Raw genomic sequence first — 26324 nt, 5'->3', positions numbered from 1 at the left:
GGAATCCTGTTTCTTTCTTCAGTCTCTCCCTGCCCTCCGTGTATGGGGAAGAATTTCAGATTTCACCTGGAAATCTCCCAAGGTTTTGAGCCAACCCAAATATCTTCTCACACTCTGATGTTGGATTTTTTTACTTTCTTAACAGTGACTTTTTTTTTGAGGGGGGGGCAATAGAGTTCTTAAGGTTAATAGGGTCCAATTACTCAATGTTTTTTCATAATTGGTTGTTAAGGAATCTTTCCATGCATGAGGGATGGAAGGTATTCTAACACATCGTCGTCTGTATACCTTTTGCACATGGGTTGATAATGTACCTGGAATGAATTTTGTTTGTAATCTAAGGTAGGTGTACATAAGCTACCTTACATCTGCCCTGTCAGATTCCTTTACTCTCTTCTGTTTTCTGCTCCAGGAGGCAGGCCCATCACTTGGAAGTGTGACTGATTTAGCTGAGCTGTAAGAATTTCTTTCCCTGATGGAGCTCAGGAGTTCAAGTTCACCATGATAGGCCAAGTGCTAGATTCATGACCATTATTCCTATGGGCTTTCTAGGAAGTGACCCCAGATATCAGACTTTTATCGCTGTTGTTTTCCTTTTAAAAAAATTATACGTATTTATTTTTGAGAGAGAGGAAAAGAGAGAGCGTGAGTAGGGGAAGGGCAGAGAGAGAGGGAGACACAGAATCCAAAGCAGGCTCCAGGCTCTGAGCTGTCAGCACAGGGCCTGATGTGGGTCTCGAACTCACGAACAGTGAGATCATGACCTGAGCTGAAGTCTGATGCTTAACCGACTGAGCCACCCAGGCACCCCTTATTTTCTTTTTCAATGCTACAATGGTAAGAGTGCCAAGCCTGCCCTCATTTTGGTATATACTTTGTAATTAACAGCTATTTTCATCTGTCATGAACAGATGAATGTGAGAAATTCTGTATATTCCTATTCCTTTGGAAAAAATCTTTCACAAAGAACTATTTGATTATGTCAGTTGGGCAAAAAACTTCAAATATTTGGATTTTTTGAGATTTCTTTGTTTGTAAATCTTATTGTTGGAGGCTTCTCTTCATAAGACATACAATGATTCACTGACGCAGGCAGATCTACGTTTATTTAGATTTCTTAGGCCATAATAACTTGAGCATCCTACATTTCCACCTGGATTGATTACCAGTTACATGTCCACTGACTTTTTGAGGAAGAAGCAAAAATACAAGCAATGAGTTATTTTCCTCTTTATTCTTAGTCGTTAAATTCAACCTAAGGTCAGTGCTTCCATTTACACACTAGAAGCAAAGCCAATCTAATACATCATTTTGATAAATTTTATTTTTTGACAGATCTATTTTCTGTTCATCCTTGAGGGAAAGAGATACCTCACTTTTATTTTGTTGTGATTTCTATGAATTGAGAAAAGTAGTGCTGAATTTATAGAATTAGGGACATTTAAACTGATCTAGAACCATTAATTCTTTGGCGGTAACTTTGTAAATTTCATGGACACATAACTCTTAGCTCTCTGCTTCACAATCAAAGAATCCGAAGTCACCAACCATTACATGTCAGGTGTAACCAGTATAGGATATTCTAGCTACAAATATATGAAACTGACTTGGATGTAGGTCAAAAGAATGTTTTAGAATCTCCCTTGCTAAGTATGATAAATGATTACATTAGTATTTCTCTTCAGATGTTATTTTTAACTCATTTGAAACTATTTGCAGATAGAAATAGAACTATTTTGAATGCTGATCTCAATATGAAATATATAGGATTCACAGAATACACAAAATTTTTGATGATATAACATTCAACAATCAGGGTGCTATGAATTTAACATTAAAAGTTAATTATGTAGTAAAAAATAGAGTTGTTATAGCTAGAAAAAAATATTTTCAGAGGCAGCAGATACCCTTGGTGGAAATGGACAGTCCTACATGGAAAGAAAATCCAGGAAGTATGCAAAGTAGACACCAGGATACTCGGCATATATGATTTAATCAGAGATCACACAATATGACATAAAAACAGCAGTTGACTAGAATAATTATAATTTGCAACACGTGAAAACAGTTTAGAAAATGGATTAAGGTCATACTCTCTGACAGTAGGCTTGTTGGAAATACAGATGTAGAATCAGACAGATTTATGTTTCATCTGGTGCTACTCTTCCTTGTCATCAAATTAACTTGAACCAATAGCTTGGTATGGGTTCAAGCAGTAGACGTGTTGTTGATTAATTAACTAAGTCTTGTCTAGTGAGACTGTTAACCTCATAGAGCCACAAATAACTAACTATTGATTGATATTTTGGTGTTTTAGATGCAAAAGCACATTCCTCCTAATAATTGGAAATACAGCTTAAGACTATCTTGTGGGACAGACCTATGATTGTCTGAAGCGGTAACTTGTTAGGTATAATTCTCCTATTCAGTGACAAATGTGCATTTACACATCAGAGACTAGAATTTTAGAGATTAATCCTAGTGGAATTTTTAGGGAAATCATGTCCAACTATATTTGTGACAGCAAGAATGTGTTCGGTTATTTTTTGTTCCCAGTTGGGTGTATTGGCTGGCCTGAGCCTAAGACGTTCTTTTCCAATCATGTAGTTACAAAAACTGTACATTACAAACAGTGTAGAAACAAGCTGAAAAGAAAGTGCCACACATCCTGGGTAATTAGCTATATGCAGTTAAATTTACAGATACAAAAGAAAATACAGCCTACTCCCTTATAGTGCACAGTTATTTTTTAGATACAATGTATCGCTAGTAAGTGGTCATGGTCATTAACTCTAGTTGTCTCCAGCACAGAGAATGAGAGCAAGATCCGTTCGGTACAGCTTTCCTCCATCTGATAAAGCCATTATGCTCTTCTTGTATGTTGGAATATTATTAATATCCAGGTCCTGTATAGAACATAGATGGCATTGTTATCCAGTTAAATATGGAAGTTAATTAACCACTGTCAAGTGATAAAACATAGGATGAAAACTGCTTGCTACATCAATCCATTAAGAGCTGGATTGAAATCTTACACTAAAGTGAATAATCACAAGGTTGTTTTAAAATATATTTATCACAGTTACAATGATTTAGGCCAGTGCCAAATCAGGTTAAGAATTGAATTCTACTGCTGCTGCTGTATAAATCTTTAAAGTAGACTTCCAAAAATGGATGTGTGGTGGATGGATCCTTATAGTCTGCCTAAAAAGTAAGTGGCATGGTAACAAAATTACCTGTTTATTCTTCTCACACAGATCCTTCAGTAGAGCATCCAGTTCATTTTCATCTATGTACCCATTGCCGTCCTGAGGGAGCAGAAAAAAACCAGTATACAACCAACTGAGCAATAACGGGGGATGTAATAAACAGAAACAATCGAAATCCTCAGAAATCTCACTGGCAGATATTCCAATGTCTTCATGTCCGACCCTCAAGATGCTTAATTGCTCCCGAGGTCCAAAATACATGTGAATTGCCTCTCATTCAACACCTTACATTTATAAAACGCTTTGAACTTTTCAAAGCACTTTCAGATTTAATATTTCATCTTATGTTAACAATATCACCTCCTGTTGAAGTAATTAAGTGGTCATAAATAACGTTCATGTGAATGAGGACCCTGAGGCCTGGGGAGGCTATGTGACTAGCCTGATGTCACAGCAGGTAGTGGCAGAGCTATGCTAGAGCCCAAGAGGTCAGATTTGGTCCAGAAGTAGAGAAATTAGAAGAAAATAAAGGGCATCAACTATTGACATTACTGACAAACTTTCCTCACGTGCATGATGTTACCATCTATCACATGGTGGGGAGGATTTTGCTGGATGTTTTCAACTAACTTACTCCTCATTCCACCCTGTAAAGTGGGTATTATTATCTCCTGTTTACAAATGAGGAAACTGAAGTTCAGAGGAGTTTGGTGTCTTATTTAAAGCCTCAAAATAGATAAATTACAGCATGGGATTGGAATCAAGATTCGTCTGATTGGGACATACCATAATACATTTCCTGTGACAAGAATGAATTGGCTGAGTAATTTTAATAGCTCCTGTTACTTTTAATATGGACCTTTAGTTTGAGAGATTTTTTTTTTCACTGAAGTGAGCATTTTCCAAACTCTCCTAGACAATCAAATTATAGATAAAAATGAACTTTTACCTGATCATATAACTCAAAAGCTTTATTGAACTCTTTCCCACACATTTTGACTCCCTGGGTGACAGAGAAGAGAGAAAAGGTTAAAATGCTACTATTGTATTTCATTGTGTTTCCCTTGGCAAATCTCCCACAGTCTAACTTTCCAAGGAAAATAATATTTACAGTAGGGAAAAGAGAAATACCTGAAATTTCAGAAGAAAATTCTCCTGTACTGGTAGTAACCTTTTGAGAGAGAAATATTAATAGATGAGATTTTCCGGACAGGGATCAACTTATTATAATATCCATGTATTTCCTAAACTCACCTGGCCATCTCAGTTAATTCCAGCTTCCCATCATTATTCGAATCAAATAATTTCAGCTGAAAGACAGAATATTATTGTGGTAGCCATTGAAGAATGATTTATTGCAGGAAGGAGAAGAAAATTAAGAGTAAAGCACTGTGAGTTATCAATTACTTATACAGGCAGCAAAATTCTAGAAACTAGCTTTTATTAAGCTTTGAGTACATTTTTAGTTCTGTAAGTTGGGTCAATTGCCAGAGTATCTCAGGACAATGTAGAATAGTCAAACAGAGCAATAGTGATCTTAGCTAGATTCTAGAATACCATCATTTATTTTTCTTGCAAGTATGTGTATGTATCAAGATGTGAGAGAGAATGTGTCTGGCAATATATAGCACACCCTAAAACTCTCCAAAGAATGATACGAGAATAAATATTTGTTTCCTTCTTTTAGAGCATAAGCTTACAGACAGAAGCAATAGACTTCTATTGAAGAAGAATGAATACATTCTTAGAGAATAGAGTTTTTGCATCATTCTCAATTGTTTTATTTACCCTCGGATACTAGCTACCTCCTCATTGCACTTACATGTACATCATACACCAAGACATGTCCAGATATATAAATACACTCCTACCCTTATTCAGGAAACATTCATGTTTTAGAAAGTAGCAACTACTGCTGTACTATATTACATGGAAAGATTATAGATGAAATGTGTTAAAATATATAAAGTTTGCACATTACACATGTGAAAAAGCAACACTATTTTGTTTTTAAAGAAAGGAATGTTATCAGGGTCATAATGGATATAGGTTTAGTGAAGTCTCTTTAGGGAGAAAAAGAAGAGTCTATGGTTTCAGATGTTTTAACATGCCTTGTAGGAGGCAGATTTTTTTTCAGGGTCTGATACTGACACATTTTACAATCTATTGACCATGAGTCCTAATATTGTCAAACTGTCTACCAAGACATTGGACTTGATCACACAATTTAGTGTCCATAGGGGAATATTTCTCAACATATATATTTAAATTTTAATTAGTTCTTGATTAATTTGCCTCTCAGATTTGAACTGGTTTAGGACATTGAATCAGATACGCCAGGCCAATCCAACAGGGGGGAAACTCCCATCTGAGTGGTTTTTAAAAGACTGCTTCAAATTTCCACCTGGAAGGAGTCTTTACTTTAAATAGACATCCCATAAGACTGGCACAAAACAGAAAACTGATAAATGTAGGTTATTGTCCATTTCCAGAAGTTATTCAGATCTGTCCACTGTGACACATTTGTATGCTAATGCTATGACAAGTAGATAGAAAAGGATACTTCCTTGCAATGAAATTTTTTAATCGTTTTGAAATTAAAGATTAGTCTTAGTCCATAGTCTCACCGTATAGTGAATAAGACAACAGTAAAGTTCTAGTGTTTTTCTTTTCCCTACATCAAAATAGGTGGATGGGCTGAAAGTAAGCCTCCGTTACATCAAATATAATCAAACCTTTTATAAGCTGACTTTCCAGGGTAACTAAAAAGTCTAACCCCTTTATCAACCTAATATAACATAATTTTTATAATATACACTTATATTTTATGGGTTTTTATTTTAAACCTGTAAGAATTTACCATACGTTTCCAGTACTTAAAGCACATATATGTACTGATATGGATAATTTAAAAATTTGTCTGAATTTCAAAAACTAATTAAAATGTTTCCAAAATAGTGGTCCATAGTTTTATCAATTTGGCAAAGAATTTTCTTCATAGTCTTAATTCTGTGAGTCAAAATGAAGAAACTACCCACTTGAAATTAATGACCTTCATGGGCTGGATTATTCTACCTAGAACTTCATAAATGTGTTCATTCCTAAATCATTAAGGGCTTATGTGTAAAGCAAGTTTCTTGGCTCTATTATCAATATTCTATAAGAGGTCTTGGTTATACTATTTATCATAGCATCAGGCTCAGGGTACATTTGGAATGCCTCACTCAAAGTTTGGTGATATAGTTACACTGGCTTTGTAAGAAAAATGATGTTTTATAGATAAAAATTACCCACTTCCACAAGAAAAGAAATACTCGTGTTGATTACTTATGTTAAAGCCAATGATAACAGCTCTCACTCAGCCTCACAAGGTGTAAACATCCTGAAGTATTTCACTTTTCAAGTGAAATGATACCTGTGTGCAAGTGATGCTCATACCATGGTTTATTTCATGTATCCTCCATAGCCTTGGGAATTAACAAGAACATAGTAATATTTCATAGGCCCTGGGCTACAGTCTCTCCAAGATCAGTCTTACCATCAGGTCTGTATACTCAGCTAGTTTTGTATCATCAACAGTCTTGTTTGCTTTTTCCAGCAGGTCCTTTAGAAAGTTCTGTTAAGACAAAGAACGCTCAGATAAATGTCATCAGTAACCTACAGTCTGCTTTCATTTCAGGCCGCCCTGAAATGGAACATCCCAAGAATGCAAAGAAGGCCTCTTTTTGAGGGTAGAACTGGGCGAGGAGAAGACCTTAGAAGGGACATTATTCTACACGGTTCACGTGGCATTCCAATGATGCCGCTGCCTTTGACAGGTATATCTGCCTTATGTGTTATAGTCTGTGTTGCACTGCTCTTGTGACTTCAGTTAAATGAGTATCTGGGTTGTGCACTGCGTAGGAATCTGAGTACAAGCTTGTACACCAACCAGCCCAATGGATGCATTTCTACATAATGTTACCTTCACAAAGGCACGTATGAATTTTCTAAGAAACACAAGGTCCCCTCTCTATGCCTTTGTGACGTGAGTGAAAATTCTTAGTGAGCCAGATGGAGAACTACCTCTAATTTCTAGTGGATTTTCTTCCCTTGCAAGCTGTATTTTCACATCAGCTTTTGACCACTAGGAAGCTTGTTTCACTGAAGGGCCAGTCAGTTAACTTTTAGGCTTGATGCTGTCCCAAGCACCTTGGAGAGAATGCTTCAGCTGGCTGTTCAGACTAAAACAGCTGGCCACAGATGATATTATCTAATCCTTGAAGGATATATGAATCATATTAAAATAGAGATTATTGTGGGAAGGATGAAAAAAGATGATTATTAATTTGACAGTTGGGAGTTTAGGACTGAGTTTACTTAAAAAAAAAAAAGAAATAAAAAGCTTTATGAAAGCCACATAAAAGTGTTAGCACTCAGGCATATGATAATCATTTTGTCTAGTGCTGTTCATTTGAAACTTCTTTATTATTTTCAGAATATGAATTAAAGCAGTTATGGAAAACTGAGCAAATACTATGCTTGGATATTATTGAAGGATTGGGTATCTTTGGTTCTGTAGTGGTTTTTCTGTTTCCCAAATGTACCAGTTCTGCTGGGCTGATTTAACTTCATTCTTTCTGAGAAAGGAGACCTTTTTCTTTGTTTGATTAAATTTATTTTCATTTCAAGCATTGCGCTTCAAAGCCAAAGTGAAGCATGGAAAATTCAAAGTTATCTATTGGGGGTGAATTTTATTTTTGAGCCTTATGAGCCTTTTGTCAGAGATTAATTGGGTTAAAAAGCCTCATCAGAGACTAAAATGGTGGTCACAAAAATAGCCTGGGAGAAACCTCGGGACGCTGAGATTCAAAGTCGTGTCTGAGAGCAAGTGATGTTTTACTCTATTATGGATCTTAAAATTAGCTTTCTTGAAAGATCCATTAAAAAAGAATGCCAACTTATCTTTAAAATTCCCCAGAGAGGAGGACTTCTATTTAGAATCTCTTTCTGAGAATAAAATGTAGAACAAAGAAGGTCAGTATTGGAAATGAGCTAAGGTTTTCATTATGAACTTGAAAACGATTATTTTTTTGGTCCTGTAGAATAAAAACACAAGTTTAACTGTCACCTTGTGAGCTCTAGGTTGTTGTGTTGCAAGTTTGTGTAAAAGACCTTGTTTTCACATTTAAAATGTTTATATTTCCAAGAAGCTGCTGTTGAGTGTGTTTTAGCAATTTTACAGTGGTACAAACATCCTAGTTCCATCTCTAAAACTGTATGTGAATGGGGCCTCTGGGTGGCTCAGTCAGTTAAGCGTCTCTTGATTTTGGCTCAGGTCATGGTCTCACAGTTTGTGAGTTCGAGCCCCATGTCAGGCTCTGTGCTGTCCTTGTGGAACCTGCTTGGAATTCTCTCTCTCTGCCCCTCCTCCTATCTCAGAATAAGCAAAAATAAAAAACTTAAAAAAAAAACCGTATGTGACTAAACCGTGTTAAACCATGATGAGGAAATGGTATTTGATATTCCTATCTCCACACAGGACGACAGGAGAGGTAGCTCTTGATGCCTGAAGCTTGGAAGTATGTGGTGTTGTGGGGGAAAAAAACATCATTAACATTGTCAGATCGTCTAGATTCTTTTCATAAGCAGCTAGGTAACTTTGAAAAATTATCCAATCTCTGTAAATTTCACCTTCTCTGCGTGGTGGGAATGATAATACCTGCCTTGCAAGTTTTCTGTGAGGATTAAATGTCAAAATTCATTTCAAGCGCCTAGTACTCTACCAGCCACATAGTACTGAGCACCACATAGGTGCTCAGTAAGTATCAATTTGCCTCCCTTTTAGTTATTCTATTTCCTGCAGATAGACAAAATAGGGTCTTCTGGACTGAGAAGTCTTGGAGACGATTTGAGGAAATGAGAGAAAGATGTTGCCATACTTCTGAAAGACTAGTAAATTACTGAGTTCGTGAATAATGTAATTTATTGTGCCTCGTGAATGTCACAAAATCTTTCATGCACAGAATTTTACTTGAGCTTCACGATAAATCTGAGAGGAAGGTATTATTACCCCCATTTGAAAGATGAAAAATCAGACAGAATAACTTGATTTCTAGACCACTTTGCCTTCTCCTTTGTATCTTCTTCCTCCCCCACCAGCTCCTCTGTACGTTTGTGAGAGGTAAGTTCCTAAATTCACTTTCAAAGTTGCAACTTTTCGGAAGTGGGATCGTGCGAGGACTCTGTCGTTCTTGTTGAGAGGCAGAAGGTGGTATGGAATGTCGAGGGAACTTGGAGGCAGAGGAGTCTGGGTTTGAACACTGCAGCCCCGTGTCTTCATTCAGTGTCGCCTTAGCGCATCACTAAACTTCTCTTTATCTCTTTCCTCAGGAGCGTAGTACTAACTTCAGAACTCAGGTGGAGATTAGGTAAAAGAATGTGCATAACATATAGTAGGTGTCCAATACTCGTTCCTCTTTCTCTTGAGAGAGAAATCTCTTTATATTAGTTGTTTAATTCGTAAAATAAAATGGCAAATTTCAATGAAAAGGAGTGTCTTCTTTGGCTTAGTATCCTGTTATATCTGTCTATCTAGTATAACAATTTGCACCACAGAAAGTGCTAATTTCTTTTGCATTGCTGAATAGAACTGAAGACGTACTTGAAGTCTCTTGTTTCATCTGGTACTTCATTAACAATGTGGAAGAGTGGGGGGAAAGTGTGCCGTTGCTCAACAGTTAGTTGCTTTCATGGGAGGCTTTTTAAAATGTTACAGAGTTCATAACTGTATTTAAAAGGAAAAAGAAAGCCTAGCACACGTATTTATTTGCTTACCTTAAGCTCCTCCGTTTCTATGAAGCCACTGTGATCAGTATCATACTTTCTCCATGTCTGTAAGTAATTTGGGATAAGGAAAACCAAACACATTAAAAAAAAAAAAGCCACCATTTTCCTGCATTAAGTAGCTTTCTGAAGACCTCCCTCATTGACAGGGCTCTGTTTTACCTTCATGAATTCCTCACAGGACTTCAGCTGCTGGCATCGGAAGAGCAGCAGGAAGTTCTCTTCTGTCGGTAACACGTGAGCCAACTGAAAAAGTTGTGAAAAGTTGTTGTAAAGAAAGCAAGCCTCTGTCATTACTTCCTGCTTAGTTCTTTTTGAACATATTTATTCGAAGCAGTGTTATTGCTTAGAAAGCCGGGAGAGGAAAAACGTTAGGAATGACCTTCCCTTGCTGATACTTTGTTCCTACACAGAGCGGGTGTCTTTTCCAATGCTTGGGTGGCCTTGCCTGGCTGGCTGGCTGGCTGGTCCGAGTGTGCCCAGAAAGCTCAGATAGGACTGGTTGGACCACTCCTCATCTGAGCAGATTCATCCCGGCCTTCACCTCTTCTGTGCCACAGAGCAGTCTTGTTCCTCTCAGGGTGCATATAATGTGGGGTACATACATGTCAATGTGGGGACGTACATGTCATGTAGAAGGAAAGAAACTATGAGAAATGTGAATGTAGTGGAAAGGAAGAAAGGGAAACAATGAATTCCCGGGTCTGAGGAGAAAGCCTAGAGATGCGAGGAAGATACACTGAAGATACTTGTAAGGCAGTGGAAAGAGAGGTGGGAAGACAACTCAAGATGAACAGTGGAACTAAACAGAAAGAGGGAAAATCTGTTCTTACACTGTTGGTTTCATCCAAGAGGGTGCCCACTGTTGGAATCCAGGGCCCCGGTTTATGATCTCCATTTCAACACTATGACCTGTCTCCTTAGATCTCATTTCATAACTTCAGTTCTCTTGCTCCCCTCCTTTTTTTTTTTTTTTTTTTTTGGAAGATAAAAGGGCTCCAGATCCCATTTTAAGATGAATGTAATCTATCTATTGCATGCAGGGAGGGTGGGAGCTGGATTGATGGCCTCAATGCAGGCATGGGTTCTATTCTTGGCTCAGCTGCTAATTAGCTGTGGTCCTCAGCAACTCCCTCAGCCACCTCTGGAACTTAGTACTCTCATCACTACAATAAGGAATTGAAGTAGAAACCAACATCTCTTAAATGTACTGGGTTCAAAAGGACTTTGAGAATCTTGTAGAATCACTACATCTTCACCACTAAAGAATGAACCTACACAAACTATATTTCATCTGATTTCCAGAAGTTGATGATTCACTTGAAATTCAGGCATGGACGCTCATCCCTGGATTTTAGCCCAAGAACCTGTGGTATGGATCAACTTAAGTTCAGTATAAGCTCCAAAATTTCTACTAAATTATAGGAAAGACTAGCTCCCCACCCCCTCCTTTAAAAAGTTTCATCCACTGAGGGGTATTAAAAAATAAAATTTAATAGAAAACATATCATTCCAACTTATATGCAAGTAACCTCTGCTTTTTTATGCCCATATAATATGTCCTTTCACTTGTTTTTGGGTCTTTAAAATGATACCTCAAACCAGATCCATTCAGTTTGTAGACACTACATATGGAAGTGAAACTAAGAACAGACCCAAATATCTTACTAGAATATTAATATGACTCAGAAAACGTTTCTTATTTTGAAACAAAGGTCACTAGTATAGTTGTATATTAACATAAACATTCATTTAGGGAATAGGAAATAGCAAATAGCAATTCTTCTATTTATTGGTATGTAACTTGTCAGATACCACTTTGTAGGTTGTCGGACCATCCATTTCAGGAGGGCAGAGGCCACTCTTCGCCTTCATCTGCTGAATGCCCAGTGTGTGCTCAGCCATGCTTTATGCCTGACATAAATGCTTGTGGATTGGTTGATAATTTCACTTAAATGCCTACTTAAGGGGCACCTGGGTGGCGCAGTCGGTTAAGTGTCCGACTTCAGCCGGGTCACGATCTCGCGGTCCGTGAGTTCGAGCCCTGCGTCGGGCTCTGTGCTGACAGCTCAGAGCCTGGAGCCTGTTTCCGATTCTGTGTCTCCCTCTCTCTCTGCCCCTCCCCCGTTCATGCTCTGTCTCTCTCTGTCCCAAAAATAAATAAACGTTGAAAAAAAAATTTAAAAAAAAATGCCTACTTAACATGACTTATAGTATTCGTTTTTACTATCTCCATTGTAATTTTCTATATTGTTTGTATTTTAATAACTCAGTATTTTGTTTTTTTTCAAATTTTTTTTTCAACGTTTATTTATTTTTGGGACAGAGAGAGACAGAGCATGAACGGGGGAGGGGCAGAGAGAGAGGGAGACACAGAATCGGAAACAGGCTCCAGGCTCTAAGCCGTCAGCCCAGAGCCTGACGCGGGGCTCGAACTCACGGACTGCGAGATCGTGACCTGGCTGAAGTCGGACGCTTAACCGACTGCGCCACCCAGGCGCCCCAATAACTCAGTATTTTGAACACAAATAATTTTTCTGAAAAAATTACACTTATTAAAATCCTCCATATTCATGAAAACAGAAAAAAATAAAAGAGTGAACTAGCAAGCGATTACAAAATGTAAAATAAGGGAGAATTTTAACCATCTTTGTTTTGAAAATTAGAGTTCATATAACTTGCATTAAGTTTAGACGTCTCTAGAATGTCAAATATAGAGATGGTAAAAATTGTTCTCCATATCTAGTATAAATGTATGTTTCTTTTGCCATGACATTTTGGTCCTACTTGGTTTCATTATTTAAAAAAATATAGATTGAAACTACATATGACATATTCAATCTATTAGTTTGAACTATTAATGTTAAACTGAATATAGAGCCATCCCATTTTATAGACATTAAAAAGGAGTCTTAAACATGTAAATGATTATAATAAGACATTACTATAAGCAGCCATTAAAAGAGACACAATGAGGTGAGCCTGGGTAGCTCGATCAGTTAAGAGTCCGACTTCGGCTCAGGTCATGATCTTAAGGTGCATGGTTTGAACCCTACATCAGGCTCTGTGCTGACAGCTCAGAGCCTGGAGTCTGTTTTGGATTCTGTGTCTTCCTCTTTCTCTGTCCCTCCCCTACTTGTTCTCTCTCTCTCTCTCTCTCTCTTTCTCTCTCTCTCTCTCTCTCTCTCAAAAGTAAACATTAAAAAAGTTATAAAACAGATTGACACCGGAATAAATGTGAATAGGATGTAGGTATAGTGAACACAAAGAAATCATCTTTTTTTAAAGGTGTGTTTCACAATGTAATGGTCCTGCTATTGATGTTTCCATCAACACACTGTGCATCAATGTTCAAATTTCAGAGCTGGGTGCAGTAGCTATCCAACTCTGGTGTCTAAGAGCGTATCTACAAAGTGTGAGAGGTCTTTTATTGAAGGTGTCAAGTAAGGCTGCTTTATTCTCAGATTTGCTAAGTCTCTGCGGTCTGTGCAAGTATTCGGTACTGCCTGTTCCAAGGTTTTTGCTAATTTCTTAATTCTTGGGCTACCTGCCTGCTTTTTTATGAACTCTCAAAACTCTGTTGTGGGTTGGAAAAGAGAGCAAAGAATAATTGCAGGGGAACGAATAGAAGGCAGACAGTTGTGACCAGAAACCCTCAGAGCTTCAGTTGTGAGAACTGGTTACTTGTCACTGAGAGTTGGGAAGGAAAAGTGTGTTTGCCTGTCTCTCCTAGATATAAACGCAGACTATATATGAGGATAGTGTCTGTGTCTTATTTACTGTTTCTCTGCCTAGAACCTGCAAACATTTCAGTAAATATCTTACTAAACTTATGAATGAAGGCAATTGACTATGGTCTACTGTCAGCAAAGGCTGTATATAAATAGAGATTTCCTTTAGAGATAATTCAAACAACTTATTACTGAATTATGGATAGAGATTGGGATGGATATTGTGGTATTCCACCCAGAACTCCCTTTAGGTCCTGACAGTGTTACTTTGAGAGAGCCTTTGGGGGTGACTTTGGGAGATTATCTAGGCTGAAGAGAACTGCCTTCCCAAGGAGACAGTGTCCCAAGAGTGATCCACGTGGAGATAAAAAAAACAAAACAAAACAAAAACCACAGCCCTGTCACACAACTTGGGAGTGGCCATCCCAGCTTTAGAGCCCACTGTAGCATCAGCTAAAGCCTCGGTTGAGACTGTATCACAGCCCCTAGCTTCTCTCTGCCCAGTCCTGTTCTTTTCATTTCCTTTCAATAGGTATTGGTCCCAAGAGCATTTCTGAATAAACTTCCTTAAACTGCTAATTTTCAACTTAGATCTGCTTCCCAGAGAACTGAACATCTGAACATGTCACAGGGTTTTTTTTTGTTTTTTTTTTTTTTACATCTTTCTTTTATTCCTAGGTATTATGTAGAACTCCTGCCTTACATTTTGAAGTAGGTTGAAAGTCCTTGCTATAGCTCATGTAGCTGTGATTCAGAACCTATTAGGCACTGCACTGGATGCTGGGGATTCATAGTCACGGCTGGTAAGAACCTTATAGGGAGGCAGATAATTTCAAACATTTTCCCTACAATTTCAGAAAAGTAGATATAGTGATAAAGGTAAGTATTAGGTGCAAGGAGAGCACATACGAAGGGCAATTTTTACTAGAAACCTAATGCCTGAGCTAAATAAGTCAAAGCACATATGAGGCATAATTCTTAACTCTTGAAGACATTCATGGTACTTGTTAACCTCCTTCAGCACATATTAACAAAGCATTCACTTCTTTCATTTGGGAACCAGAGAAGTATTTTTCCTAGGCCATTAAGTGACTCCAGGAAATTTGGAAGGCAAATAATCTCATATAAATTTAAGACAAGTTGAGTTTAACAATCAGAATATGAAAAATTATATAAGAAGTGGGAAAAAGGGTTGGCATTCAGAAGAATGGTGTAGATTTTTAGTTTTTTTTTTTTAAATATATTCTAGCAAATATATTTATTGAGCTTTTACAGTGTGCCAGGGTTGATCCATTTGTTTGACATGCTTTATCAAATTTGATGTTGGTCCTCCTATACCATCCCTGTTTACAGACAAGGAAACAGAGGCAGAATGGATAAATGAACTGCTATCAGACAGTTTATAGTTTGAGCCAGGTTTGAAATCAGATAGTCTGACTTTCTTCACTTTTAGGTCCTCGTCTGTAACCTTCATCACCCTCCATTAAAATCTTCAATCAAAAACGTTTTCCTAATCATTTAAAAACATGTAGCCAGAGGGAAGTTTTTAATCTAATTTCATTGTCCACCATTTCCCCAAATTCTGAGGTGGAAAAGTAGTCTGCCATGAAAAATTACATTCACTAGAGCTAAACTCATATGCTCAAATCCCACTGTGGAAGAAAAGAGGGAAAGTCTACAGAAGTGTCTGCTTCCCTTGGAGGGTTGTTACAGTTTTAGGATTAAAATAGCTTTTAGATCTATTTTTTTCAGTGGATGTACTGACCTGGACAAATAGATAGAATAAAACTGGAGAGGGTGGTAGATTCTCACATGTTGCCCAAGGGATCAGGTGAAAAGCTTACATATTTGATATCTGTCTAAGGGAAATATCTATGCTTACTAGAAATTTCTTCTCTGGTGCTCACGTTATCTGCTGAATCATTCAGCCTTCCTGTTTTAATTATTTTAATCAGCCTTCTCTGAAATAGAGCTATTAGTCTGAATACATTTAGAACAGTTTTTTGACTGTCATGGTATTTGTTAAATTTTCTCAGAATTTCAGTGCTGCTGTTTTCAGTTCGTATTAGGAATCTCTTTATATTTGTGTGAATTTTAAAATCTATTTAAAGACATGAAATTTAAAAGTCCAGAGGAAAGATATCTATATATTACCCTTCATTTTAAATATTTCTAGATAGCAAAAGTATGTTGTTGGCAAGGTCAGTGCACTTCAGGACAGAACTTTGAAAATTAATCACTATATTTTCTGATCTTTTGAGCAACATATTTCACTTAAAGCCAAATCACTTTAGCCCATTTCCAACAGGAAAGCAGACTACCACATGAATATCATTTGGCTTACCTTGATTAGATTTTGATGAACCCATGAATACACCTATTAAATATATAGGCAAATCTACTTTTTTTTCCGTTTGAACACCAAAGTTACAGTATCTTGATATGAGTAGGTAGATTATCACATATTTTGGAAAACATGGAGTTTCCCTTTCCCGGCCAAGATTTGTGTGTTTGTGTCCCATATTATATATAGGATTTCTTAGCAAGTGATATACGTCAAGTTGAAAAAAGAAAAGATGAACTCCATTTTATACAACTTCCTAGTGACACTAGAGGGCATGTTATAAATTCAGGCATTCCCTACCCTTCCCATCCCGGTTTTCTACATGTAATCTGCAACTTTCAACTTCTTTTTTCCAATGATTTTCAGAACCTCTCTTTACTCTCTTCACTCCTACTTAACCACCCTAGACCGAATCAACGTGCCTATGAACTCCTGCATTGAGTACTCTTTCTGTTCTCCATTCTATAATTCTCTTCTTTTCAACTAATTACCACTCCTCCCCTCTTCTTACACCATGGCTGATAACTCAGATTAATGAAAAGAATTCTGAAATCCGAGTCCAATCTAGGCTTCTCTGCAGGTGTTGTCCTTCCTGCCAGTGGGACCTTAGACACATCATTTAACCTTTCTGGATTTCAGTTTCTTCATCCTTAAAATGAGGATTTTTGGCTAGTTATTCCCAGGAGTCCCATTCAGCAAAAAATTCTGTGTCCTGGAATGTTAAGTGAGACACATAAGAATTTATTAGAAAATTTTCTCTTATTCTGCTTCAGCTGATCTGAAAGTTTTGTCCAAATCATGTTTCAAGTGCTTTGGTCTGGTAACTTCTCTATACTTTGTGCATCCTGTTCAATTGGGCTAAACATAAAGCCTTGCCATAAGAAATCAACCTATTGATGATTGAAACTATTTTCTTTTCATGCAGAAAATTCACAGATCATTTATTAATTAAAAAAAAAAGGCCAACCAGTTTAGAAGAAATTGGCTGGGTTCTGGCTGTTCCCCCATTTATTTCTTTTTTTTTCCTTAACATTAGTCAAATTCTATTGAAGTCTCAGGTTCCCCAACTATAAAAATAGACCCTCATATTGTATTTAGGCTTACTTTATTTTGTTGTGAGGATCAAATGAGAGAATGTATTTATTTAGAAATTGTATATTGTCATACTAATGTAAATTTTATTGTGACTGCTATAAAAGTTCCTCAATTCTTTATTTCAGCCTTCCTTAACTTTATCCTCTTCTGTTAACTATCTTTTCTCACACATGCAACCTTTACTTTCTACAACAGTTTCTTATCTCAAACTTCTAGAGAAATTTCTTTCCTCATACCTCCAGGACAATGCATCTGCTAGTGACCCCTGGACACTCATTCAAATAGGACTTCAAATTATAATCTTAAGTGATTGTATCATAAATAGTAAAACCTGGATTCAAAACAGATTCTTTTAGTCCTTTAAAAAGTATAAAATGCATGTGAATTGGATCCATGCTTTTTTATAATACTGTTTAATTTACTATAACTGAAGAAATTAAGTAAAATAAGTAGCTGAAACCATTGGAGTCTTTCAAGGTGAAATATGTTAAATATAAAATGATGGCCCTTCCTCTACTGGAATGATAAAGTGTACCAAACTCTGAGATAGGCACATATATAATTTCACTGATTTTAGATTTTCCAACTAGTTTTAAATAGATTTACCTCATATCATTTATGTTCATTTAAATGTTATTTTCTTGTCCTCAATGATTTCATACCTTGATTAGTTGGCCTCTATGTCAATCTGTAAGTCCCAGTACTGTTAATTTATCTATTTATATAGTAATGAGTTACACATAGGCAAAGGGGAATGTGTATACTCCAGGGAAATATTTTAATTACAAAGATAATAATAGTATGTCCTTCCTTAACTCCATTTGTAGTAGCTGCTTGAAAATAAGTATTTCACATTGACATGAAAGATGTCCTATATGATCAAGTATTTGAAAACCAGGTTAATTCTCTGAATCAAAGGTAAATTATAACTACATGTTGTTGGCAACCAGAGTACATCACAACGTAATCTATTAAGAATATTATAATAATATTATTATACTTTTGATATGGCATATTTTAAAATATGACCTTATTAATTTTTCTGGACAAAGCTGTCCACTCAATTTCTCTAAGAGGTTGTAGAGATAGAGTAGCTGGGACACCAGAGTTTCAAAAAGTACAAGTAAGTGAAGCAACAGCTCTTGCACAAATCTGAGAATGCGGAAGAATCGAGGCATAATCAAAGTTTTGCTTCCCTGATTCATAAAAAATATTTGTCCCCCACAGAAATAGTCATTGTCAGAAGATAAGATTTGACACCCACAGCTATACTTTTAGAGACTCAAGGGAAATCCTTACCTATAACACATCATAAAATATTCACTAACTTTGTTTACCTCTTGTGTTTTTATTAAGGTCAATTGCCAATCTAGAATAGAATTTCAGGAACCAGGATGCAGCTTTTGCCATCGTCATAGGGATTACAAATATGTCACTTTATATTTTAATAGAAAATTCTACACTATTAAATAAAAATACCATTAAACAATGCACTTGGTTTTTTATCCAAGTGAAACAGGGTAACATAATGGCATAGGTACTCATACAGAAGTCTGGGACCTGGGCTTCTAACTGTATCGATGCCAGCAAATATGCACATGACCGAAGGCAAAGCATTTCACCTCTCCATGTCTTGGTTTCATAATGTATTAAATTTAGGCTCTGGATTAGGCAAACTCTAGGTTCTCTTTCATTTGTGAGCATTTAAACTTTTTTTTTAAAAAATTTTAGAGAGAGTATGAGTGGGGAAGGGGGGAAGGGGGAGAGGGAGAGAGAGAATGTCAAGTGGGCTCCATGCTGAGTGTGGCGCTTGATCCCACAACTGTGAGATCATGACCTGAGCCAAAATCAAGAGTCAGACACTTAATCAACTGAGGCACCCAGGTGCCCCACATTTCTGACGTTTTTTATTTCATAGTTTTGAACAGAAAAGAACATGTTACTTAGGCAAAATAACCCTCTCCAAATTGGTCTTGCCACATCATGTTTGAGTTGGTCGCAACTACAATAAGCTCACTTATTAAAAGTAGATCCGAAACATGCATAAGTTTCTTACCTCTACAATTCCTATTTTTCCATCCTCTCTCTGCCCATATTGATCCACAAAGGTTTTCATCTCCGGTGATAACTCCTAAAATTATATAAAAGTAGGTGAGAAGTTTATCTAAATAAAATACCAATTATGCTTGTGATGGTGTTAATGATATATGCAAAAAAAAAAACCACCTGGAATTGAAACCATTTATAATTATGCATACCAATTAACTATTCTCATGAAAATTAAAGACATAGCTGATACACAGTATTTACTGGTTTCAAATGAAAGGGTTACGATGATCACTTCTGATTCAATCACTGAGTTATCTTTTATTACTAGTTTTGAGAATATGCTATACTTTGAAAATATAGTCAGATTTATTCAGTTCATAACTGTTAGTGAATTCAAATATAATGATCACTGTTGATGTACTTTAAACATTGCTTGCTTCAAGAAACGTTCTTTTATATTGCTCCAACTAATTGCCCTATAACATTTCCCTTATTTTAACATGTTTTATCCATGGAAAGTAATAATAGGTATTTTCAGTTTGGACAAGCAAAAAATGTGAATGTTGAAGAGTGACTCACATTGTCACTCTTCAGCGTTTCCAGTGTCTTCTGTGTTTCCAACATAGAAGTGGCATTTATTGATTAAATAAATTGAAAAATTAAATAAAAAAAATAAGTCAGATAAAAAAATGACTTGACCAATTTGTACTTTCATTAGAGACAGACAATACTAATGACCTTATTATAAACCATTGGTTATATGTTTTAGATCTTTGCCTCCAAGAATAACTTAGGGAGCATTTTCCAGGGTTTCTTTGTTTCCATTTTTTTCTGAGATGTTTTCTCTCCCATGTATTTTAGTATGAGAACACATGTTTAATAGTGACAAAGTGAATGCTTGGATCTCATTTGAATTATTTTTTTCTAATCTATTGCTTACATAATCTCTTCACATATTGACAGATTAGAGGGCCGTGAACTGTAAACTAGTGATCTGAATATAGAACTAGTATTCAGGAAGTTGCATTTATACCCTTGGGTCTCCAACATAGCCCATTTTAAATAGCCCTGTTGCATTAACTGAAGCCTATTTAAAATAGGTCAGCCTTTACTAATGTCCTATTCTATGTCCTTGGGAAAGTATATTAAAGTCTCAGTTTTTGTTATAACTAACAAAATGGTGGTACTATCTATCACATGAATTTGCTTTAGGGATAGATAGGTTAATACAGTTTAAGAGTTATATTTAGGCTAAATATTATTACTATTAGTTGTTATAGAATCCTTTTTGAATTAAAGTGAATATCTTTAGTAGAACTGAGGTAGTAAATAGTAATCAAGCAACTTAATTATAATGTAGTCTTTAAAACAAAATTCTTCTGTGGATTAATTGTAACTTGCATTTATTAAATTTTATTACAGCAACAACTGTAAGAAAATGAAAGCATTTACCTCTTGACAACAATGGGACTGTCAGTTATATTTTATGTACATACCTTAAGCAAAAACCAAAGCATTTGATTTTAAATCTTAAAATTGTATAGTACCACTAGTTTATCTAGCAGACTTTTTATTTTAATGTTTATTTATTTTTGAGAGAGAGAGAGACGGGGTGGGGGGGGTGGAAGGAGAGAGAGAGAGACAGAGCATGAGCAGGGAAGGGGCAGAGAAAGAGGAAGACACAGAATCCAAAGCAGGCTCCAGGCTCTGAGCTGTCAGTACAGAGCCTGATGCAGGGCTCAAACCCACGAACTGTGAGATCATGACCTGAGCTGAAGTTAGACGCTTAACCAATTGAGCCACCCAGGTGCCTCAATTAGCAGACTTGGCATTTAGTTTGTGAACTTCTTGGGTTGTAACTATGTCAAAAATCTATGTTTTAAACAGTGCAAAATGTAATGATGATGACAATAAAATAAAGCTTTGTAAAAATTAATGCAAATTTAAAGACTAAATACTGTGTTTAGTATAAAATGTAGTTTTCCAACATATTTTGGGTTGTTATATTTCATTAATGTTATATTCACTTATAGTTAATATTAGTGAAATTTTTAAAATTTCACATTATTAATCTGAGAAACCAAACAATGTGTCTATTAATACAATGAAATTTGTTATTCTGTGGCCAGAAATGAAAAGAAACCTGGTTTTTAAGGTTGGTTGTTATGTCCTAAAAAAAGAGAAGAAATATGTAAAGGTTTACTACAATGGGGTCAATAGTATAGTGAAATATTTGTCTAGTACGTGAACCTTTCAACCTAGATCTCAATTTAGATTTTAACTATGCAAAGCCTGTATATATATATAACCCAGAAAAAATGCAATAATCAAAATATTAAGCAACTTGATATAATCTTGTACCTGTGCTCAAGTCTGTTATGTTTGGATTAATATCTAATATATAGAATTTCTAATATTCTATTAGAGACTGGACAGTAGAAAAAACTTTAAAATCTTTAGAACTCCAGCATGAAGTTATTTATTTACCAAAAAAGTGCAAATATTAAAATGAGAAGAGGAAAAGAAACATCTGAAAAACTATAGTTTCTAAGTATTTGAATTTCTAAATTGAAAATAAATCACAATGTTAAAATCATATCTAGAAAAATTAAAATACAATCATTTAGCTGCTGGGGCATCTTACAATGCTTTAATTCAAAATTTTATGGCTAGTAACATTTTCCAATCAGATATTTTAAACATATATTTTTAAATGAGAGAAGGAATTGTTTTTGCTTTATTAGTCAAAGATATATACAGCTGTGATAATATTACAGGAATCTATATGTGGTAATATATATAAGGAGGGGAGGGTGTGGAGAGAGTATATAAAACATTTTCTATTTTATTTGATCTCATTCTATTATACTTTCAGGTTCATATAATATTAAATTGGGGTAAAACAATTCCCAGAGTGTTGATTTGGTTCATGCTTTAGCAATTGATAGTTCTGCAATACATTATAATACATTTTAGAGTCCTCTGTTAGTCTTTTGAATATGTTGTATAGAGCTGTGTATCACACAATTTTCAATTTAGATAGGAAAAAAAGGTAATTCTATTAGTTATTTATATATTTATAAGATATGTAAATAGGCATATATATATATATATATATATATATATATATATATATCAGTGCTTAAGGTGTTGATCTGCTAAAGAATCACATACACCTATGTTTTCCTCTAAAGACATAAAAGATGTATCTAATCTGTAATGTAAAATCTCTTTCTAACCAGTAGTTAAAAGCCAAAGATCATTAACATCTAACTAGCCCAAATCCAACAGTCTTTGGAAATGTAGTCTTACATAAACTCCAGTACATTAGTAAAATTCTTATCCTATTTTTCTCTGCATAATCATCTCCTCTGTATTCTAAAGCTGGGTATATTTTAGTTTTATGCTGACAACATCTTTTCTTAACAGGTAAATTTATGCCCAAAAGTAAGTCATTCATAATTAGTAAGAACTGTCATTTACTTAATTACCTATTGCTTAAATCACAAATATAGCTTGTTTTCAAGACCCCATTAATTGTTTCCCATCAGAATATAACTTTGCTTTTTAAAAATACATGAAATTCTTAAAATTGTTTTACTTGTTACATCTCTGACTTTTGGGTTTCTCCCTCTCAACACAAATCAATACCTTTCTTGTTAAATTCTTGCTCATTATTAGGTTGCAAGTTGTTCAACTTTCCCCCAGTGAGAAAGGTCAAGACAGAACATTTTCTTATCTGTCCAACCACGTCAACAATAAGTGGCAATAGAAAAAGAGATCCATAATCTGCAGATCTGTTTCCTGACCACCAAGGGGCAGAAATGTGTTTTTACCCCCCATCTCTCACGGAGTTAAGGAGAAGTTAAAAATGACCTAATAGAACTCAATCGAAGAGGTGGTGATCTGCTAAAAGAGCTCATGCACCCACATTTTCCTTTTAAGCGTTATTAAAGCACGTACAAGTATAGAGTCTATATTTTAAAAGCTCTGATTTCAGATGTAAGGTTGTTGTTGTTGTTGTTGTTGTTGTTGTTGTTGTTGTTTTTTTCCCTTTAGGGGATTTCTTTTTCTCTCCCTCCAACACCCCCCACCCCCTAAGCCTGATCTCATCTTCCCCCCTACACAATTGGGAAAGGCGCTTTTTCTCTCCTTTCTCAGTCAATAAATCTACATCCCCCCTGTCTACATTCCCTGGAAACCACTTGATCTCGGTGGCTCATTATGAAAACTCTAGAATATTTATATATCAAAGGTTGAAGGTCTTTTTCCTCCGTTGCAAACTTAAACCTACCAATCCAGCCTTCTTCCGTGCTTGCTGGAGCTCCTGAATCAAGTTCTGCAGCTCCTTTCCTTCCAGATAGCCACTTCCTGCAAAGACAAAGAGGCACCCAGGTATCAGACATCTCATTCTGAGTTTCATCCCCTTTCAATTTCCATGACAGCTATTGTCTGGCCACCCGCAAGGCTCTCTCTTGCCTCTACACTGATTAACCCTGAAAGGGCGGCAGCCCTGCCTTCTGAGTGTCAAAGTTTAGACCCACTAAAGGCAAAGAAGGATGGTAAAGATGTTAAGTGTAGCCATAGAAACTTTGGGGTGCAGCGTCCCCCAATCTCTTCTCGCTCTCTCACTTTTCCTCCTCGTCCCCTCCCCCTCCCCCCATTTTCTACTATTAACGTTCTTGGAGAGGAAAAAAAGTTTAAGGTTTTGGGATAACAGAAAAAAATATATATAAACTTTCAAGTTGATGGTTTGGCAGCCAGACGGAAAGACAAGATTAGGGAGGTGGGAGAAGAAGTAAAGAAACGAGGGATAATAGGATCAGGAGGCTTAGGGGAGGGGAAAGGTGGAAAAGGGCAGGAACAAGGGGTCTTCAAACAGTTAAAAAGAGAAGATAATCACCATCTGCGTCGAAATGAAGCCAGATCTCGAAAAACTGTGAGGCTGTGATCAGGGATGATTGCAGGTGGGATTCTGCCATTGTACAGCCGAGTATGTGTCTGCGTGTATGCGTGTGTGTGTGTGTGTGTGTGTGTGCGCGTGTGTGCGTGTGAGTGTGTGTGTGTGTCCGTGCGAGTATGGGGTAAGCAAGAACCTCAGTGTGTGTGTGAAAGAGATCTGGGCTGCGGAGGAAGACGGGGGCAGGCGCTGCCGGGAGCTGTCCTCGGTGCTGCTCGGCTCAGGCGTTCCTCCGGAGTTCTCTCTCAACACCCCGCACCCAGTTCTGAGTATTTATCCTGACGGCCCGAGCTGGGCCACGCCTTCTCCTGCCTCCCATTCCTCATTCCCGCCTCTTGCTCACACAAACCTTCTTCCCCTCCCTTCCAGTTTTCTCCTCTCCTCCCAGAAAAGCTAGCTGGAGCAGGAGTTTGGGAGTGTAGGAAGCAGCAGGTGGTGGGAGATCCTTAGCTCAGAGACTGGAGGCTGGAAACAGACACATTTGCCCCCACATTCTCCTAATCCATAAAATATCTTTATTCCTGAATGTTACAGTGAAATAACAGAGAGGGGTTTTGATTTTCAGATGCAAAAGGAAAGCTGATAAAGAATACAAGCATATAAATGGTGTGTGTGTGTGTGTGTGTGTGTGTGTGTGTGTGTGTGTGAATGAGAGAGAGAGAGAGAGAGAAGGAGAGGAGAGAGATTTCTCCAAGACATTTTAGTATTTGTTTAAACAAATCAGGTGAAAGCTTGGCAAGTATTAAATTACTTTGATTAATGTGTACGATTAATTTTTAATATCAACCACCCTATTTTTTTGCTGGAGAGTCATCATAGGCATGTTTCTTAAAATGGTTTTTATGAGCAAGACTTGCCAACATGATACAGTAGGATTATGTGGGTTTTTTTTAGCTTGAAGTAGACTTATAATTGGAAAGTGATAGATTTAAGTTATACAAATGTTAGAGAAAGTAAGGGTTACTTAAAACAACCAAGAATCTGGTCCAAGTTCATACTTAGGTGAGTTAGTGACCTGGCCAAGGCCCTATTCAGAGGCCTTAACACATATACCTCTTCTCTCTATGCGAAGCAATCCTTGTTGAAGAGTTTTTCAGGAACTGGAAGTGACCATCAGAGTTGGAAAAAACTACCTAACTGAATACATGTTATGTAACAAATGTAGATAATTTATTATTTACATAAATGCTTCTGAAGTGTTTAGTTTTGAATCTTTTGAGACCTTGAAGTCCTCTGAAGGTATATCTTAAGGGGTTTATAATGGTAGAAAAGCAAAATGAAAGAACAAGAGAAAATCCAAATATAGCAAATATAGACTTCAAGTGAATTAAAGTGAATTCACCAAGCTCTATTTTTTAATCTTGTAATTATGAGAACCCTTAAATTTGTTTCTCAGATTATGACTCTACCCAGTAGTAGACTCATGGAATTTTTTTGTGTGTATCCGTTTCCCAGAGACCCATCATTTGAAAGCTGGTCTCTTTCAATAATCTTGTCAATAAAGTTCTCTCTTCTGTAATACTTTGTAGTACACAAATTATTTTAATTTCAGTTACCTTACCTGATTTTCACTTTTAGTGACTGAGACTGTTATGCAGAGCAATACTATTATTCTTATTTTACACAAGAGGCAAATAACTGTTCGTGGAGTAAATAGACATTCATTAAATGTTTAGTTGTTTGTATTTGTATTCATCTAGAGAATATTTATTGATACTTCTTATTACATAAAGCACTCTGCTAGACACTGGAAAGTAATGAGATAAAAAGACATAGTGGCTGCCTTCCTGAAACTTAGACTTATAGGGATACAGTCACATTCACACAGATTACGGTACATATGAATATAATAGAAGTATTATGCATCAGTTAATGTCTGCATAAGCCTCCTTGATTTTCTGCCTGTGATAGTTGAAGCTTAATTTATCTAAATTTTCTTAGATAACAAGCACAGAGAAAACTTTGTTCCATGATGGGCACTTCTGGTTATAAGGCGAACCAGTCATGGGAGTGAAAGACCAATTAGCTGGTGCAAGCTCATCATAACTCCTGGAAAACGAATTCTAACAAATGTCCTGTTTGTCACTGTATTAGCGGCAGGGTCTTTGTAT

General features: G+C 36.4%; 1 protein-coding gene across 1 annotated transcript; it reads right to left on the bottom strand.

The window, feature by feature from the left end:
* Window positions 1-1215: 1215 nt before the first annotated feature.
* CALB1 (calbindin 1) lies at window positions 1216-24471 on the bottom strand. The gene is made up of 11 exons (XM_045454305.1): window positions 24157-24471; window positions 23548-23624; window positions 19261-19335; window positions 10197-10280; window positions 10026-10082; window positions 6748-6825; window positions 4464-4519; window positions 4341-4380; window positions 4159-4212; window positions 3237-3308; window positions 1216-2906 (listed from the first exon to the last, which is right to left on the bottom strand). Exons 1-11 carry the CDS (start codon window positions 24233-24235, stop codon window positions 2793-2795), a joined length of 786 nt encoding a protein of 261 aa, XP_045310261.1. The 5' UTR covers window positions 24236-24471; the 3' UTR covers window positions 1216-2792.
* Between the last annotated feature and the right edge of the window lie 1853 nt (window positions 24472-26324).

The sequence above is a fragment of the Leopardus geoffroyi genome, chromosome C3, assembly GCF_018350155.1.
Source record: "Leopardus geoffroyi isolate Oge1 chromosome C3, O.geoffroyi_Oge1_pat1.0, whole genome shotgun sequence".
Lineage (NCBI taxonomy): Eukaryota > Metazoa > Chordata > Mammalia > Carnivora > Felidae > Leopardus > Leopardus geoffroyi.
The sequence above is the reverse complement of the archived record's forward strand: the minus strand, read 5'-3'. Positions and strand labels throughout refer to the sequence as shown.

Excerpts from the sequence above, each read along its gene's own strand:
- CALB1 (XM_045454305.1), bottom strand. The coding sequence starts at position 24,235 with ATGGCAGAATCCCACCTGCAATCATCCCTGATCACAGCCTCACAGTTT. Across the intron at positions 19,336-23,547 it reads CACGGAAGAAGGCTGGATTG|GAGTTATCACCGGAGATGAA; the intron begins GTAGGTTTAAGT and ends ATATAATTTTAG. Across the intron at positions 10,083-10,196 it reads CCTGTGAGGAATTCATGAAG|ACATGGAGAAAGTATGATAC; the intron begins GTAAAACAGAGC and ends AATTACTTACAG.